This window comes from Alosa sapidissima, chromosome 13 (assembly GCF_018492685.1).
Source record: "Alosa sapidissima isolate fAloSap1 chromosome 13, fAloSap1.pri, whole genome shotgun sequence".
Taxonomy (NCBI): domain Eukaryota; kingdom Metazoa; phylum Chordata; class Actinopteri; order Clupeiformes; family Clupeidae; genus Alosa; species Alosa sapidissima.
The window spans coordinates 14,047,653-14,067,851 of NC_055969.1; the positions used below are offsets into that span (position 1 = coordinate 14,047,653).

A 20,199-nucleotide genomic window follows, 5' to 3' on the forward strand; every position below is an offset into this window, starting at 1 on the left:
TGTTCTCCTAGCCTATCTCAATCATACCCACTCCCAGGGTTTGTCCAAGGGCCATGACCACAGGCATTCTCACCTGGGGGCACAGATGAGGGCACAGCCACAGGGGTCCCAGGCACAGCTATGGCGGCATGGCCACTCCCATGGAGGACACAGGCATTCCCATGTGTTCTAATTAGAATGGGAAGGGAAATCATACAAGTAATAATAATTTAGCAGAGGTTTGAACCCAGAGCAACTTATACAATGTGGGTTAAATTGCAAAGGAGAACTTAGGTAACAATAAATACTACTATATGTTCACTATGAGAAATGAGAATAAGATTATAAGATAATACGAGTGCAGAAGTCCTAGTCAAACCTAGTCAAAGTAGGAGGAGAATGAAGCAGGGGAGAAAGGAAGTGCAAGTGCATGTTAGATGTGTGTTGGGTTGTTTTTTCGGGTTGGTTTGCCATTATTTGTTTTACTGAGTGCCTTGTCCTTAATGTGAAACATGACAGAAAATGGACATGGATAATGCAATCGCTATTTGTTAAAAGCCATTCCCTTACAAAAAATAACTGCTCTACTTCAAGTGTCAAAACTGTTTTCTGAGTATGAAAACGGCAGTTTTGGAGGAATTATTGGAAAATGAGACACTACTGCACTTTACTGCACGAGTGCAATTTGTTTACAAAAACATTACTGTGCTGTATTGTAGGCCTACTTCAGAAAAACTGCACAGGGTGCGTCTAAATTTCTAGGAGCAGAGGACTTTTGAAATATATGGCGCTCCAGTACAGTAGATGGCGACAAAGGATTTTAACAACAGCATCTTCAAACCCGAAGGAGCCTTGACATGCTGCAGACAAGATGTCAGCACTCTTGCTAAAAGTGTGTTGTGCACGGCTTAACGGCACAAACAGGTAAATGTATACTTTTATGCTTGAATATGACACGTTTTGTTTTGAATATGTCACGTAGGCTAGGCTATATCAACTTCGTAAGGAAGTGGAACATGTTTATCAAGAGGACTACCCCTTGTAATCTGTATGTTGCGCAAGCATTTGCTGTCATCATTAGTTACATGACAGCCTTCCAATGTTTGAAATACCCAGTCTGATGTCCTCATCTTGCTTAAAGCAATTTGGAATAATCTCAAGATCATTTTCAAATCAGCTCAATTTGATAAATGTGCTGGAGCTGTAAGAATTTACCGTGCTGAATTGATGACGTAAACACAGCATCATGTCAGCATTATGATAAAGGTTTTTCTCTGAACAACCTTAGCACTCACTCATAGCTAGCGCAGTGACGTTTAGCACACGGAAGTTACTGTCATTGAGGATTTAAAATACATTACCTGGGTTCTTAATTTCCCTAATAAGTCTACCCTTCTAATAAACCCTAAATAGCGTGTGTTTACAGTTACTGGTTATGTTGTGTTTAGCTAGGTGTACTTAAAATGAAACGTGTATCATTGTGTCCTGTGCATTACTAATATATTTTCACGTTTGCAGTTGTTGGTTACTGTTGAGAACCCAGGGAATAAGATGGTGTCAGGGTGGATCCGAACGGACTTTCTTTCGAGGTGAGGGTTGCATCCAACTGTGGCAATCAATGTACATTTCCATTTCGGCAGTGTTTTACAGGATCATGGTAGGAATTTATTTTTAGCTTCATTTGCATTTCCTCACAATAGTTTTGCATTCCCATGCAGTAAGTCTGGCATCCCCTCCCTATTGGCGTTCCCTCACAAAGCCAACGTTATTGCAAGGGAATGCAAAGGTATTGTAAGGGAAGACTAACATATTACAAGGGAATGCAAAAACAAATAGTACAAGTAAATGCAAAGGAATTGCAAGAAATGTTGTGAGATAATGCATCTCCAACATCTCCATAGTGTTCTGTCTTTGTCACTGTGTTTAAAATGTCTTTACGTACTATGAGAGAATGTCAGATACACTTTTTAGTTTATTGACATCCTCTCCAATTCACCTTGGGGCTGATTTTGAGACATCACTTGAAAGTCTTTGTTCATGCGAAGATACACACACACACACACACACACACACACACACATATATATATATATATATATATATATATATATATATATATATATATATATATACATATATAACCCTTTGTATTTGAATAATCTGAAACAAGATACCATTTAAAGGAGAATTCTGGCTTTGTAATGACAGTACTCGGTGACCTTGAGAAACAGGTGAAAAATGTTAAAAATTGCCAGAATACTCCTTTAAGTTTGTTTACATCTTTCACAGAACTGTTATTGGCCTTGATTAATCCATATTAAAATGCAATCTGAATGCTAAATTGTATTGTACTAAAACATTGTCTCCAGTGGCCCCTAGTCTACCCCTCACATTCTGTCACACACACACACACACACACACACACACACACACACACACACACACACACACACACACACACACACTTCCTGCATGATTGCCACACTACAATAGGTCAACATTTACAATGTGATCCATTTAATTTCTGATGCAGTCCCTGCATTCAGAAGTCAAACATTCATTTTCTCAAGGGTGGTCTTAAACTTTTGTCAATGACTGTATCTGCAGAATGCTTCATTATTAATATCTGCTTCAAACAGCTTCTGTCAGTTTCAGGTGAAAGTCCTGATTTAGTGTCACATGTTCACAGTACTCTATTCTTTTAACCACTAGGGGGCACTTGGCTATTGGGGTGGATGTTTTAATCATCTTCTTTTGACTTTATCATCTGGGTCCATGAAGATGGTTATGCTGGCGCTTCAGTTGGTTTCCTAGAATTTACTTCCATCAAAACATCAGAAACAACAATTTTAAAGCACACACTTTCAGGGTATCAAATAGGTCATACCATTGAATCTTTTGTCTTTGCTATTTGTGGAATGAGACTGTTTAACGCGTAGCATATAGAAATAGGCTACTGAGAATTCAATCAAATGGTTTTCCTACCAGTCTACCATGACCATTCAGAATCTAGGTGCCAACAACAAGCTTTACATTATTTCCACTTTGTGTTGTAGACAACTTAGTTGATGTTTATATAGCCAAACTAAAGAAATGTGGATCTATATATAACACCAGTTTGTATACTATGGAACCAGGAAGTAGAGAATCTAGAAAAGGGACATTTTGTTGTTTTGAGGATCCTAACATCTAACAGATCTCTTTCCATTTCAAAATGGCATGCTCTGTAGGCAATATATCAGTCCAAACATTTTAAGTATAGTATAAGTATTAAGTATATATACTTTTTTGATCCCGTGAGGGAAATTTGGTCTCTGCATTTAACCCAATCAGTGAATTAGTGAAACATAGTGAGGTGAAGCACACACTAATCCCGGCGCAGTGAGCTGCCTGCTACAATGGCGGCACTCGGGGAGCAGTGAGGGGGTTAGGTGCCTTGCTCAAGGGCACTTCAGCCGTGGCCCACTGGTCGGGGCTCGAACCGGCAACCCACTGGTTACAAGTCCAGAGTGCTAACCAGTGGGCCACGGCTGCCCTTCAATTTCATTTCATCCCACTGGAACAATTAGATACAAGCTTTGCTAAGAGATTCAAAATAAAAGATGGATCAATACCAAGTAACTTACACTGAATCTACAGAGTGTGCCAATACACTGCCAACCTACAGAGCGTGAGTAAATGAAAAATTGTAATGCTTAACAGTGTGTAAGACAAGAATGAGAAGGGATTTGACTTCTTCTGAGCTGATACCAGTTATTTAACACTGACTAGCAACATAGACAGTTATGTAATATTCTAGTCATCACCTGAGAGTTGGATAGTCATGATGAAATATCAACTTCTTATGTAGATAGCAAGGCTGTGTGTTAATTTTTTTATCAAGCCTAGTCCCAGGCTTGGTGAATGAAGACATTCATATTCTCATTCAGATCAGATTACATGGGTTTAGTAGCGATTTGTGGTTCTTTACTTTTGAAATACCCTTTTTCCCTATACATTCTGAATTTTTGCATGACTTTGGATTGTTTAGCTGGTATGTGTCAGTGCATGTGGTTTAACTCATTGTGATGTGGCAGTGCATTAACAAGGGTTGTGCAAAAATAGCTCGCCTTTCATCAGTCTCATAGGATGTGGGTTTTCTTTCTGTGCCAAAGAGGCTGCTGAAATGAATGTAAAACTGCATAGTTGTGATCTGTCATTGCCAGTTAAAATTACCCCCAGTAGATCCGTAATCCGGTATGATACCTTGCGAAGAGATGGGTAACATAATTGTTTTCTGCTTAGAACAGCCAAAGTGCTCAAGGTCCTGCAAGGTCCTCCTAAACAGGGTAGTTGGAGTCACTTGCTCCTGTTTGTGTCAGGGTAGGGGGTCAGGAGACTCTTGGGCTCAAGGACACTTGATTTCACAATCCATCCCCCTCTCTCTCTCTCTCTCTCTCTCTCTCTCTCTCTCTCTCTCTCTCTCTCTCTCTCTCTCTCCTCCTCTCTCTCTCTCTCTCTCTCTCTCTCTCTCTCTCTCTCTCTCTCTCTCTCTCTCTCTCTCTCTCTCTCACACTCTTACACACACACACACACTCACTCACTCACACACACACTGGGGCACATTGACAATGTGCACAAATTAGTACAGACATGCATCCATTTTCTCTTGTTGCAGACTTGTCTTATGGAAGCATTGCACACAAGTTAGTTTAAACACACAAAATTTCATGTACACACACACACACGCTCACACTCGCTTGAACTTGATGGGTGATGGTTACGTGTCTATCTGTAGGAAGTTAGATGTTAATTTAGTTGAATGATGTCAGTGATGTTAGAAAAAGAACCTTGGCATGTCTCACTCAGCGTGATGTTCTGTGTCTGTCTGTAGGAAGGGGGGGCGTCTGAACACAGCTTCCCTTGGCCTGCAGGCTCGAGTTCGACCCCTGCCCCTCCTAATAGCCACAGGGGGTGGCTACGTGGGATACGACCAGTACGGGCGCTACAAGGACCGAGAGCTGGAGAAGCAGGGCATCGAGCTGCCGCCCAGGATCGCAAATGAAGCTCAGGTAGGACAAAAATCAAATGCCCCTACCACCACCACCATCACAGAGGCCCATCAACTCTTGCCAAAAACTTGTGGGAAATGGGCTCATGTTGCTACAGCTTCTATTACATTTCACCCAATCTTCATTGTGGAGCCTTCACAGTTCCTAGCATTCACCACATTTCAGGAATGGATCCTTCTGAGAGTCAGCTATGCTTTGCAAACAAAGTCGCCGAGCTTTCCCCCCCCCCCTGCCTGGTGAACCTCATGCTTGGTGGTGTTAACCTGCACAGCTCTGGTAGGACCACCACCACCCAACCTTCCACCTCTGCCCCATCCCCCCACCCCATCCCATCCCACCCCTCAGGGGTCCCAAGAGTTCTCTGGATGCTGAGATCAGTGTGGAGCCAGTGGCTCAGAGAGAGAGTCTGAATGAAGTTCAGGTGTGATGATGTGGGAGTGACTGACTGACTGATTGTGTTGTTTGTCCACGTCCAGCGTTTCATTCCTCAGGTTCAATATGATACTTGGGGTTGTTAGAAATTACTGGAGTGTGAAAGGTGCATGCTGAAAAGCAAATATGGTTTAATCTTTCCCTGTAAAAAGTGTGTGTGTGTGGATTACTGTCCTCATCTCTCACCAACTGTGTTTATCTTTGTTGCTACGAATGTTGCCGTTAGAGATGTTTTGCATACAGCGTTCTAATGAGTGACGTGTCTACAGTCATCACATCTTTCTTGAAGCACTGCATTTAAACTTTGTCACAGGATGTATCTCAGTGTGAATTTATCATCAGGTAATAATTTTAGATCAAGTAAAAAATGTGCAGTATAATTTTTACATCAGAAGACAAGACATTGTTGGCCTGTGTCAACTTCAAATGCCCTCTTTTCTGTTAACTCTTTAACTTGAAATAGCCTAATGATTTGCATGTTCTATAAATGTCTCCCACTGGTGAGATTAGGAAAAGCCCACACTGTGCGCAAAGGCCAGCACTCCAGAAATGTGCTCAAGTTCACCATCAAAACAAATGTTTCTGTCATGCAAGCTTCATCAGTGCTGTAGAGAGAAGAATAAGTTCTCTTCAAATTCAAGGTAATTACGAAAGGTTTAAAACTATTTTCCATTTGTCATTTAAATTGACCAACAATCCCCTAAGCTGTTTTGGTGCCTTTTGCTGTGTTTAGTATTAGTCTTTATTAATATGCTGATTAGTGTATAACTTTGCCATTGTTTAAATGCCCAGGGCATATTTTGTCTTTTGCTTGATTTTACTTTTTCTGATAATGGATTTTCATTAAGAGATTCTCTCTATTGTATTTATTGTGGGAAACTTATTGCAACAGACAGACTGTATAGTGGTGAATGTATTTTGGGCACCCTATTGGACTTTGGATTGCAACGTTGATTGGCGACACGACTCTGTTGTTGGCACTTACACATTTGTTTGAGTTTTCCCTGTTGGTTCTCAAAACACAGATACAAACCTATTCCAGCATAGTTACAAAGGATTACATCAGCCACGGATGTTGTGGTCAACTTGATTCTCTGTGATGGTCAGGTCACTGGTATGAGTTGACCTTTTCTCAAAACAAGACCAACAGCATGACTTAGTGATAAGCACGGTTTACAAAAACAACAAGTTAACTTTGAGTAAGTGATAAGATTTCTAATATAAGAGTCCAGGGGCTTCGTTTTGCTCGGAGAGTAAAGCCTTAGGGCTCTTCTATTAGGAGGCTTACCATTGATTCTGAATCAACTTAGGCCTCGTCCACATGAGAACTGTTTAGAAAACGATTTCTCCTTGGTGTACTCAAAAAGTTTCCTCCGATTAACATCATTTTGGTCCCCAACGGAAGTTTACACTCGGTATCATCCAAAAATAGACCCTAGGTTGTTTTTAGATCGGAGTTTTCCCTCTTATCTAGGTTAGCCACTTACAGAACAACATATTTGGAAGACACTCCGGCACAAGAGAGGACACAGGTGGCTGTGACACCCATTCTTATTTACCAAAACTCTGTTCTGTAGCAAGTATTTGATTATCCTATGGAATTAAATGTCTCTGTAGCTTTTGTTGTCAAATTGAAAGTATGTCTTAACTTACAATAATCTTGTAAGTCAAATGTCTTGCAAGTAGAACCTGAAAGAAGAATCATTTATCCACATTGTGGTGCAGTCTGTGCATCTTGACCACTTTGGTGTAATTGTAATTGTTTAATTCTGAAAGGCAATGGAATAGTTTTTAAAACACACACAAGATGCCAGCAGTGATGGCTGTTTAGGAAACATAGTTTCATAATTCTGTTTGTCTAAAAATATTGTATTTTATGATTTGATTATGAAATGTAAATAGAACAATACATGTAAATCTAAATAGAACAATAAAAAGTGCCATTTTTGACACACTGCACTTGTGAAGAATTATACTTAATCTCACCTTGGTGAGATACAAGACAGAAACTATGGCCTATTTTAAGCAGCTGGCTACTGATGGAGCAGACATATTAAGAAATAAGTCTGAAGTAACTCTTTTTCAAAGAGCAAGATTTCAGCTTGGAGACATTGCATGCCTGGAATCGTTGTTGTTTCTCTTTAAACATGCCGATGAAGTAACATTGTGCTGCAACTATTTCTAACCTTTGGCTAAGCAACGGATTCATTCTGGAAGGTTTGGTTGGAAAAAAAAAATATCCACTTATCAGTACATTGCGAAAACAGTCTGTCAGTATACGAAGACACAGAACTTTTTCAGTTTCTAACCAAAGCTTCATCACGGGATGCACACAGCTTTTAACAACTGCCGCAGACTCTTCGTCCTTACAAACATGCGGCCTCAGGATTTTCTACAGTGCCCTAGTTCAGCAGGCCTTCTGCCAAACTTGGGGCCCAAGATGGAGATGGTGAGTCGAGTTCAAACTCCCAAATCAAGCTTCCTTTTTGGCCGGTCTTTTTTCTGCTACTGTAGTAGGTGTTGGAATGACCTGAGAGTGGGGTGACACTATGTCACTGTGTAAAGGCTATTCTGATTGGTTTGAGCCCGGCAGGAAGGAGGGGTCAGTGGGGCTTTCCCTTGGTCTGCCACAGGGCCTTTTATCTGCACACACAATGGACGCCGATCCACGGCAAATAGTGCACCTCCAACGTGGCCTCTTCTGCCTGTACTCTTGATCTGTCTTGTGCTATGTGGATATAGTGCTATGGTGTTGTGGTGGGTGTGCTGTCGGTTGGTTGGCTAGCTGGCTGGTTTTTTGGCAGAAGAGACATTCCAAGGCCACCTGTGTGACTTGTGACCTGTCACACACACACACACACACACACACACACACACTCTCTCTCTCTCTCTCTCTCTCTCTCTCTCTCTCTCTCTCCTCTCCTCCTCTCTCTCTCTCTCTCTCTCTCCTCCTCTCTCTCTCCTCTCTCTCTCTCTCTCTCTCTCTCTCTCTCTCTCTCTCTCTCTCTCACATACACACAAACACAATTTTAACTAACACTCACTTGTGACACACACACACACACACACGCACAAGAACAGTTAGGAGCACAAAAGTAGGCAACATGCAGACAAACACACACATAGACACACACATTGGCCTACACACACACACAGATGCACACATAATAGACGGGCTTCTTCTTGGAGTGAATGTGGGACGCGTTGGGCCTAGCATGGTAATGAGTCGGCTGTTGCTACACACACAGACACACACACAGACACACACACACACAACACACACACAACACACACACGCTCAGTCTTTCGCTCTTGACAGAGGCATGAAAAGCGCTCCATCCAGCTACTGCGGCACTAAGGACGGAAGCACCCAACTGCTCAGCCCTAGCCATCACCAAGCCCACTTACTGGCCACTCCTTTTCAGACAACAGAGCAGGGATGGAAATTAGCCCCAGCCACCAGCCAAATGCTGGTAAAATATAAAAGTGATATCAGACACAACGTGATTATTTACAATTGAGTAAACAATTGTACTATATTATAGTATTAATCCCTCCCTGCAGCAAAGAACAAGATGTTGTACGATATCTGTTCAGGATTCTTTGAACCTTGGTACTGTTTAGCGGACCGGCTCACATTTCTGCCAGTATTGAATGGAACCCATTCCCAGTCGGTGGAAATGGACCAGAGAGTGGGATGTAACTCATTTTTCTCGACTGCAGCTGTGCATTTTTTCTGTTTTTGTCCTCATGAAATCCTCTTGAGTATGATCTCATCGCAGCTTCCAGTATGCATCGGGTTACGTAATCACATGTGAGGTGGGGAACACCCATTATATCAGCTCAGATCAGAGTGTTAGCTGGCCTTCATGCTGTGTCGTGTCATGGCCCGGCAAATCTCAGGGGACCATTAGTGAAATGGCTTGCAAAATGTATGTTTCACAAATGCATTGTGGGATTGGAGAGCTGAAAGACCTTCGAAAGCTTTTTAGTGGTTCCTGCGTGCCATGCATTTCAGGACACAGGAGTGTGTGTGTGCGTGCGCGTGTGCGTGAAGACTATTTCTGTGAAAACGATGAAAGTTGAAGTGCTCTCAAGTGTTAGCTCTTGTTTGTCTTCAGTAAACGTACTGATGATGGCCTAGGGCCAAAACAAGTATGCTTATTGACATGGTCCAGTAAAGATTTATCAAAAGATAACGCTTCAGAGTTCGGTTTTAAACTTTATTTTCACAGTCTTTTCGAACTCGCACTCTAAGAGGGAATTTCATTTTGTAGTTGAGCACACCTGTTCCTTTGCACTAGAGACTGACCAGTCTCTAGTACAACTGAGCACCTGCCATTGAGACTGCTGCTGACCATTATGACCAGTTTTATTCTGTGTAACAGACCAGTGGTTCTCAAACTGTGGTACGGGGACTCTCTATAGTGGTACTCTGGGAGACTCCAAGATGTTTTTCAGGAAGACAAAATAATCACTTATATCAAAATATATCATTTAAAAAAAAATTAAAAATAGTTTTTGTCTATGTAGGCCTATAAAGTAGGGCTGTCAAAATAACTGATTAATTTTGATTAATTAATTTGAGAAAAAAATAACTGATTAAAAAAAATAGTGCAGATTAATCGATTCCATATGACCTTTGACCCCGAGCCGTTCTAGTCAGTAAAAATTAGACTGTAAAATGAAGGAGAAAGAAGAAAACGTGCTGCCTGGATCATTGATTGGAACATTTACTTTTAAAAAAACGACCTGATGGTGTTGATAAAAATAAAGTGTTAAAAATAAGGTCCTCTGCAATGTCTGCAGCAAGGAATTTGCATATCACCGGAGTTCTTCAACTCTATAGTCGCACATCAATGCAAAGAAATAAGTGTTGACACTGAGGGGAGTGTTAATTTATTTTCATTGTGTCCCCTAGGTTATATCTGTGGCCTGAAATGCCTTGTATGTGAAAAAAAACTTTTGAATTTATTTCCTCAGCATATTAGGTCATATCATAGATTATTATAGCAATTATTTGATCAGTGAAAATAATAATAAAAGAGTTTTTGAACTTTAATGTCACTAATGCTGATTATTCAATGATTCATTTAAATTTAAATATTTAAAATACTTTCAGAGCAAAAAGTATATATGCGATTAATTTAGATTAATTAATCACAGAGTATGTAATTAATTAGATTATTTTTTTTAATCGATTATTTTTTTTAATTGATTGACAGATGTTAGATGTAGATATGCAAATTCCTTGCTGCAGACATTGCAGAGGACCTACTATAAAGTTAAAATATGTAGTTAAATTGCCCTACGCTACTGTATTTTAATGGCAGTCATAATGGTGGTACTTGGAGAGCCAATAGTTTTCTGAGGTGGTAATCACTGTGAAAAGTTTGAGAACCACTGTAATAGACAACAACCACTCCTTTGTGTACTCCTATGTGCTCACGCCTAAATTGCCCTCCACCTCCACCCCCCCATTACAGCTTCCTTCCATATCTCTTCACTTTTATGCATGTATCTCTTGCATCAGTGTCGGCACAGTTCAACTCTGTGTTGAGCAATAAGGTCTCTGAACTGCTATCCTGACATCACATCCCAGAACCCAGAAAGCACTTTGTCTGGCTGTAGTAAGTTAGTTAGTAAGAGCACACAAACACACACACACACACACACACACACACACACACACACACACACACACACACACACAGTCTCTCTTGCTTACTCACCCTCTCTCTCACTCTCTCTCTCTCTCTCTCTCTCTCTCACTCTCACTCTCACTCTCTCTCTCTGTCTCTCCCTCTCTCCCTCTCTCGCTCTCACTCACTCTACTCCACACATCCGCTCAGGCTCCCCTTAAAGGGCCTTGGCACCCATTGTGTGCGCAGGCAGTTGTGCGTTTACTGAGTTCTGAGTCAGACTAGCCTTTAGCTTTAACGGTCTGTGGAAGAGGAGGACAAACACTTCCTCATTATCAGTTCTCACACAGCGTGAGGGGAGCGGTTACACGGCACACCATCAGTGAGTCTATCTATTTTACCCATTTAAAACTTTTGACCATTTGTTATAATTATACAGTAGTTATGTTATGTTGGCTATGTGTGACGTATTGGCAGTTCTTATGGCAGACAGATTGATGGGCATAATTGTCATACGTAGTGAAGTCCATTTCTTTTACGGTAAGGACAGTTAACATCAGCTGTTAATTATACGGGTTCTGATAGATATCCCACTGAGGCATACTGAGTTTTTGTTTTGTTTTGTTTTCTCTTAAGAAGCTAGTGTCTGTTTGTTTTGACAAGAGTTTTATCTGCTCATTGACAATTTAATGATTTGAAACTGATGGCTATGAGGAGACGACAGATAGCCTGCTGTCGACTGCTGCGGAAACCACAAACATCCTGTTTCCTCTTTCTACTCTACGACTGAGGCGCATGTGACGTTTTTTTTTAGTTCTGTGATAATGGGCCCATTTGCACGGTCTAATTTGGAGGAAAATAAACTGGACAATGATGAAGTGAATACAACAGTTTTTGTGTTGTTGTCATCTAAAAGTTTTAAAGAACTTTCTATATTCTGCACGTTGTTGGACTCGTAACATTTAGAATGTTCTCGATTTTAATATGTGTAGATGTAAGATTTGTTTGATTTTAATCCCTCCACATTAAAATGTATTCCTAATGACTCAGCACAATCCCAATTGATGTCAAAACTAAAGCAATTGGACTAAATCTAATATCTCTCTTTGTGCCTGACACATTTCCAGTTGAACCCGATCATCATATCAGAAATGAATAACATTTGCCTATCTTTTGTCTGCCATATGAACTGAAATATGTCTGCTGCCAATTTCACAAGGAGCTGTCCTTGAACATGTTGAGAGTTTAGTCTCTGTCTTGTCCTTGCAGTTTTATGTGGTTTCTTTGATTTATTCCATTCCATTTCTGTGTAATATGTGATGAATGGGTTGATTCTTGGGTAGATGGAATAGTCAGCAGTATTAATCATATTGATTGGGCCGTTCCACAGGCCCTAGAGCAATCACTTTTTATGTTACTGAAGCATCCAGTTGTGATTGCTTTTTTTACCACTATTATAGAAAGGGCATATAGCAGTGTAATCACTATTGTTTTTATTTTGTCTGAGAATTACGACCAGTGGGGGGGGGGGTGTAAAAGACCAGTGTCAGCGCTGCTCTGCATTATTCCATTTGATCAACACTATTTGAATTAGTTTGACTGCTTTGAAGTGGCACATTGCCATAAGATTAGATTAGATTCAACTTTACTGTCATTGTGCAGAGTACAAGTACAAAGAAGGGGGCAGAGGATGGTTTTGTGCAAATTAATTCATGAGAGATATGTGTGTGTACTGTGTGTGGGTGTTTCCAAATGGCACAGCGAATAAGGTCAGTGCTAGATAGATTTTTTAGGGGTGGGTGGGGGTTGGCTAATTCTCTGTATTTCCCCTCAATTATCTGCTTTGCCCAAATTGAGAGGGGGATGTAGAGTGGAATAAATTAAAAAGAGGGGGTACTTGTCCTAAAGGGGGTGGACTCAGACAGGAGCGACCGTTGACCGGATTGTCTCTCTCCACAAAGCTCCCATCCCCCACAGCAGAGGCCCTGAGCACCACCTCCCACCATCAACTCCACAAGCAGCCGTCAGCACAGCACTGCACCTTCCAGCACCTTCCAGAAGCTTCCTGATTTTTAAAAAAATCCCAAAAAGCCAAGGCATTTCCAGAGACATTCTTTCCACAACATTCCCAGCAGCAGCAGCAACAGCAGGTGGACGACGAGGGCGACAAGAGGAAAGGAGGAGGAGGAGCAGGAGGAGACGGAGGAGGAGCGTGCATCTGGGATTAGCCGCGTCACGCCCCAGCGTCCGCCAAAACGAGCCAGCCGAGGGAAAGGGGGCCGGGCCAAGAGCTAGCCAGCGCTGGAGACCGTGAGCGTGTGCAGCACAACGCGACAGAGCACCGCTTCGCCTCGCTGACAGGGAGCAACACACGCATGAGAGAAAGAGAGAACGGGAAGAGAGGAGGATCTAAAGAGGCTACAAGAGGAAGAGGGAAGCCATCGTGTGAACAGACCAGAGCGGCAAACACTGCGGATACACTGACGAGTTCGTGAGAAGAAAGAAGAGAAGAAAGAGAGAGGGAAGGAGAGAGAGAGAGAGAGAGAGAGAAAGAAAGAGAGGCAAAAGCAAACCCCCTTCAGACGGAAACACCATGTGTCAGGGCAGCCTGCAGCGGCAGTCGTCGGCGCGGAGCTTGGGGAAATGGTGAGATGCTGCCGGCCTTTGCAAAGCCGGCCGTCCTGCTACAACCTCCACAGAGTCAGGGTTGATGTGCGGCGTCTCCGGCCGCTGGCCTCCACCGCTGCCTCCGCGAGGGGGGGCGCCGCGGGGGAGTCGGGGGCTGGCGGGGCCCAGGGGGGCGGCCCCGGTGCCAACCCCCGCAGCCGCTTCAGGTACGGGCCCGGAGAGAGAGAGAGAGAGAGGGATAGATAGAGAAGTAGATCTAGAAGTAGAGAATGAGTGAGTGATTGAGTGAGAGAGATGTGTTTTTGTGTGCGTGTGTGTGTGTGAGCGAGAGAGACAGGTTTTACATTAGGCTGGCGGTTTTGTGGTTTTAGTGAGAGCTCTTGCCTGACTGACGGGAATCCATTTCAGTGGAATGGATTTGGTGGTGCTGGGCGATTGTGGTGTTGCCACTGAGAGAGAGAGAGAGAAAGAAAGAAAGAGAGAGCGTGGAAATGGGAGAATGAATGAAATATGCACAGTGAGTGAGAGAAACAGAGAGAGAGAAAAGACAGGAGGATTAACATCTCCTCAGGGAGCAGGGGGCTCTGTATAGGGGGGAAGGGGGAGGTTGCTGGGTGACTGGCTGATCATTAGCAGGTTAGCTGGTGTGTGAACACTGCTACCCCTGAGTGTAGGTAGAACAGCAGCAGCATCATATCAGGCTGTCCTGATATAGCATCTATTTGTTGAGTGACTGTGCTCACTGTGCTACTGTGTGTGTTAGTGTGTGTGTATGTGTGTGTGTGTGTGTGTGAGTGTGAAGCTTTGCTTTCTTTCTTTTTTCTCTCTCTCTGTCCTGAATTGTTTCTCTCTCTTGCTGTTGTTGCCGCTGCCTTGCTCTGCCTTTCAGCCAAGTCCCAAGCGCGCAGCACAAAGCCAGTGTTTGGCCTAATTTGCAGAGTAATGCCTCTAAGCCTCTGCCAGGGTTGCCGGGAGAGGAAGGGAGAGAGAGAGAGAGCGGAAGGGTGCAAGTGGGCCACCAGCTTCCCAGCATCCAAGAGACAACAGAGAGAGAAAATGAGGGGGAAAAATACAGCAGAGAATAGAGAGAACACATATAATAATATAAAGAGCAAGTGTGTGTGTGTGTGTGTGTGTGTGTGTGTTTGTGTGTTTGTTTGTGTGCGCGCGCGCATCAACTAGAGTGGATGCCACGCACTTCTCCCGAGCGTGAGAGGCAGAGAGGGGAGCCGGGAGAGGAGGCTCTGCAGCCAGTGATTGGCCAGCATGTGCCCGCATTGAAGAAGTGAGGGGGGAGGCATGATGCTAGAGAGAGAGAGAGAGAGAGAAAGAGAGAGAGAGAAAGAGAAAGAGAGAGAGAAGCACCACATGCCACTGAGGCACTGCGTGGTTATGTTATTGTTTTCTCCGCCTCTGACCGAGTGGGTGCCATGACTGTATTTTTAGGCAGACTCCGGCAGAAGCTTTAGCATTTGGGTGTTCGTATGTATGTGTCAGAGGCTGCATGCTAGCTGTGGTTCTCAGGGATGTTTAGCTCTTTGTGTGTGTGTGTGTGTGTGAGAAAGAGAGAGGACATTGAGGGAGTGCGATCGTAGCCAAATTCATCCTCCACATGAAAATGACTCTGTGATTTGCAGATTAGTTCATACACCAAAACTGAAGTCTATATTTAGATACATCGCAGACATAGTTAGCTCTACCGTAACTATGTCAAAAACATAGAGCATTCCCAATGACTTATTGGATTCCTGTATAGATAGGAGGAGGAGGAGGAAAATTTTTTTTGATTCAAATGATCGTCCCAATTTATGATTTCTAATATAAATATTTTGTAAACAGATGTGAAGTATATATCGCTGCCTTGTCATTTCTTCACTTCTAACAGACAGAGAATAGTCTAAAATATAATGTAATAGTATGACCCATCTTATACCAGAGATATAAAAGATATTTGGGGCTTTGTGATATTTGCTTAGCATGCACCTTTATCCAGTGCTAGTGAGTGATATAGTGTGTGTGATATATAGAGCGTATCGAATGAAAGATTGGCCCGTTAATTTAGCAGGCAGGCACCGTGCCACTGTCCTGCATCTCGGGGCTCGATGTCCTTTCCAGTGAAGGCCGTCTTCAGACGTGGCCTCTTTCTCTTTGGCGCTCCGCCAAGGCTGGGCCCTGGACGACAGCAACAGCGCGATGCCGGTGCCAAATCAATGCGGCTCGGAGACAATTACACTGATCCTGGCGTCCAGTCTTATCCCCCCCCCCCGTAAACAGCCATCAGAATTAGTTCAGTTAATTGGGAAACAACTGCATAGCATCAGGCTTAGGTTTTTTTGATGTTGCATCAGATGATGGTAGATTAGAATAGACTTAAGTCATTTTGATGTTGCTGGAGGTGCATCATAAACTCGTCAAAACGGTCTGATCGTCTGATCATTAAATGTCACCTGAGAGAGATCAGACGACCAGGAAATTAAGTCCAAGTATCGGACCAGGTAATTAGCCGGTGGGGCAATCTCTTTCTCTCACCTGAGCTGGTGTTGGAAGGAGACTTAGGCTTAGGTTGGGATCCACCAGTCAAAAAGTATCCACTAACATTTGATTCTGGTAGCAGGGTTCACCAGTCGAACAAATTCATATATCTTTGGCTGTCACCAAACCTGAGAAATCTAATGCAGTTTAGTCTGTGTGTGTGTGTGTGTGTGTTAATAGTTAAGCACATGCCCTGATTGGCTCTTGCTCACTCAGGTGTCGGTGTCTAAGTCCTTTGTGGGTGGCCCTGGTGCCGGGTTTCATCCTGATTAGAGTGGACAGTGTCTTACAGTGCTAAAGTTATCCCCCGCTGCGTCTAGCAGGCCACCCAGTGGACTTACTGTACTAGGGTGGTGCGGGGGTGGGGGTTTGGGGGGTGGTGGAGGGTTAACCGGTAGTGCTTGCCAGGTCAACACCGAGAGCCATTGGCTCATCACTTTTGCAGGGTCCAAATATGACCCACATTCCTGGCACACAAAGGCTAATCTGGCTTTAGCTGATTGCAACAGCACAGGTAGTGTATATGCGCAGGAGTGTTTGTGCCTGCCACTGCTCACTCGTAGAAATACTCCCCCTCTCTGTCTCTTACACACACATACATACACACACACACACACACACACACACACACACACACACACACACACACATACATACATACATACACACATACACAGAGTCTTTGTGCAATGTATCACTTAGCATCACAAAACCACCCTACCAAAATACGTGAAGCATTTCTCGACAGCGTCTTGGGATAATGTTTTTCACTCTGTCTCCTCACATTCTCTTTTACTCTTCCTGTCTAGTCTCTCTAGCCCTCTCTCTCTTTCTTTCTCTCTCACACACTCTCAACCCTCACACCCGCTCCTGCTAAAAATAATGCACCGTTCTCCGATGGGGGGCTTTGCGCGTGGTGGCTCTTCCCCGTAGCCCAGCGCTTCGGATCCTGGTTTACTATGCCGTCATTGCAGCCAGGCTGGCTGGTCGCCGGGGACGACGGCCTGGCTGGCTCGGTTGGGCTCGTCTTTGTCCAGAATCGCCGGTGTGTCGCCTCTCTGACCAGATCAGCGGTGCCCTACTTGTGCCCTTTCTTTGTGATGAATGCCCGACACAGCGCGGCCACTGAAGCCTTAACCAATCGGATTTTCCAAAGCAGTCAGGCATAATATTAAAACGGGGGGAATGGATTTTCACACTCACTCCCTTTATGGCTCTCAATCTAACACACACACACACACACACACTTAGTCATACACACATGCAAACATACACACATGCTCTCTTTTTCTTTGTCTTTCTTTTCTTTTCTGTGTCCTCTCTCTCTGTCTCTCATTCTCTTGTATTTGGTATAGAGGCTACTCTATAACTACTTGGAACTACTTCCATTTTCATGTACGGTCTCAGAGGAAATTTAGTTTTGTTCTTCCACCGATGATCCACAGATGATCCCCTTAAAAGTTCTAGTTCAGCACCGCTGATGAAGGGTCCTTAGTAGAACCCACGGAACACATTAACTAAGCTCTAGAGCAGTGTTTCTCAAAGTGTGGCCCGGGGACCACTGGTTGTTTGCAAGCTATCCCAAGTGGTCCGCGAACAGATGTGGTAAAATATAATATAGATGAGGAGTTGTTTGCAATATTGAACCAACTTGTATGTAAATCCAAACAGTTCTGCAACACTACCTATGTAAGCTACGCCAGTTTAAATTATATGAATCCTCTATAAGCAATAAGCATAAGCAATAAGCAAGGTGCAAAGACAATAAGCAAGGTGCAAAGACATTAACCAAGGTGGTTCAGTGAGTAGGCCTATTGTGTAATATACTGTTGAAGTAGGTCTACTATTTTTTTTAGCTACGTGGTCTGTGATTTTGACACTGCTCTAGAGTAGCCCAGACAAACATTTTGAATTGCCACACCTATCATTGTGTGTGATTTGTGTGTTATATGCTACAGTACATCGATTTCTGATCTTTCAGATGGCACAAATGATGTTTGTGTGTTAACGAGCAGGTTAGAATACTAGAAAATGGTTGCTTCGTTCGAATTTAAACAGAGTGAAAACATTTGCACGACACATACGATTCTGAAAGAAAAAACAAAAATCTCTCCTTGGCGTCAAGTACAAGTTGTGAGTTTTTTTCCTTTTAAACAGAGCTCCATGAAAAGTGACAAATGTTAAAGTGTGACGGTGTGACAGTGCTAAAGTGTGAGAGTGAACACAGCACAGACTTTGCTTGTGAAACCTTCATCTGCGTGTCTCACAAAGCACTTTGCATGTACCTCTGTGTGTCGTTTTTATGGAAATTGTGAGTCTTTCTTCTCTCTCTTTGTGTGTGTGTGTGTGTGTGTGTGTGTGTGTGTGTGTGTGTGTGAGCCCCAGGAGAAAGGCGTCTCTGAGTATAGAAGTGCAGGGATGTGGCAGAGAATGTCCAAACTGAATGCAAGAGCTGGAACTGATGAAGGGTTTTTACAGTTAGGGAGAAATAAAGAGGAATGGACTGGCCTGACCATTGACTCAGTAGGGAGGTTGGGCATGCTTCTCTCGTAGGTGTGTGTGTGTGTATGTATGTGTGGGCGGATGTGTGTGAATAATTTATAAGTCTTCAGGAGTGTTATTCTCTATCTTTTCTCTCTCTGTTTTCCTGGTTATGTAAGTGTTGTGTCTGACTGTCTGACTGTCTGTGTTCTATCTATCTTACTTTTAATTTCATCATTTGAATCATTTTATTGGAGTGCAAAGTGTGTGTGTGTGTGTGTGTGTGTGTTTGATGTGTTCTTGGTTACCTTGTAATGCTGGTTTTGGGTGTACATGTATGTGTGTGGGTGTGGTAGTTTACCTTATCATCTGTGTGGACATCATTGTGCATTTGTCTGTCTGTCTGTGTGTGTGTGTGTGTGTATGTGTGTGTAGTTTACCTTATCATATGTGTGGACAACATTGTGTGTGTGCGTGTATGGTAGTTTACCTTATCATCTGTGTGGACATCAGTGTGTGTGTGTGTGTGTGTGTGTGTGTCTGTGTGTATGGGTATGGTAGTCTACCTTATAATCTGTGTGGATATCATTGTGTGTGTGTGTCCGTCGTTTCATTTTGTGAGGACACCTTTGTGTGTTTGTGCGTGCGTCTGTATGTCTGTGCGTGTTCCTGTGTGTGTGCATGTGTGTTTGGGAGCCCTTCCGTGGCATCAGGCCACCTGGGCTGACGGTCCCTCTTGTGCCCATGTCGCTTGCGCAGGTTGCAGTTCCCCCAGTTGGCCTTACGGCGACGCCTGGGCCAGCTGAGCTGCATGTCCCGGCCCACCACCCGCCTGCGCTCATGGCCGCTGTCCTTCCTCTACTACATCCTGCCCTTCGCCGCGCTCAAGCCCCTGGCCAAGGTGGGCTGGCGCCCTACCAGTAGGGTAAGTATCCCCGGGCAAAGAACTCTTAGTCCTGGGGGGCACAACTGGCTGTGGTTGCCCCCCCCTCCCCCTCCTCCCATGGGCACGCATCAAGTGTGTGTGTGTGTGTGTGTGTGTGTGAGAGAGACTTGGTTAACAGCATCTCAGCATCCAGAGGTACCCCATAGCTGAACACATGTTAGGAAGCCCTGCAATGCAGGTCATATGTGTTGATGCAGAGTGTTTAAGTGAATGTTGGGGCAGCTTTTTATTGTTTTGACTGCACTGACTGGCTTTGAAATGACTTTGAAACACCCCTCTGCTTTGATCCAGGAGGGTATCAACATCAGTGTTTGGGGATCACAGTTGGGATTGCAGACTTGTTTTCATACATAATGCACACAGCAATGGGAAAATCAATTGATGTGTTTTCATTTAATCTACATTAGGAATGACTTACTGAGGAGGCTTAATGTGTCATAATCTAAAGATTGAATGCCGTTCACACTGCTAAAAAATAACTATAATGTCAACTATAATGATGTGAGCA

At 43.4% G+C, this 20,199-nt stretch overlaps 1 protein-coding gene across 6 annotated transcripts in view; it reads left to right on the forward strand.

Moving 5' to 3' along the window:
• The first annotated feature begins 801 nt into the window (after nt 1-801).
• The window catches only part of pisd (phosphatidylserine decarboxylase), a 30,508-nt gene continuing 11,110 nt past the window's right edge, over nt 802-20,199 (forward strand). Inside the window, exons 1-3 of one of the 6 annotated variants that reach the window (XM_042058719.1) lie at nt 802-903; nt 1,498-1,568; nt 4,853-5,030. In XM_042058719.1, coding sequence (XP_041914653.1) covers nt 1,531-1,568; nt 4,853-5,030 — 216 coding nt within the window. In that variant the 5' untranslated portion in view covers nt 802-903; nt 1,498-1,530. Of the gene's footprint in view, nt 904-1,497; nt 1,569-4,852; nt 5,031-6,023; nt 6,104-11,276; nt 11,487-13,065; nt 13,939-19,504; nt 19,671-20,199 lie in introns of those variants that run through there. The other 5 variants (XM_042058716.1, XM_042058718.1, XM_042058720.1 and 2 more) reach the window with 5 other exon arrangements.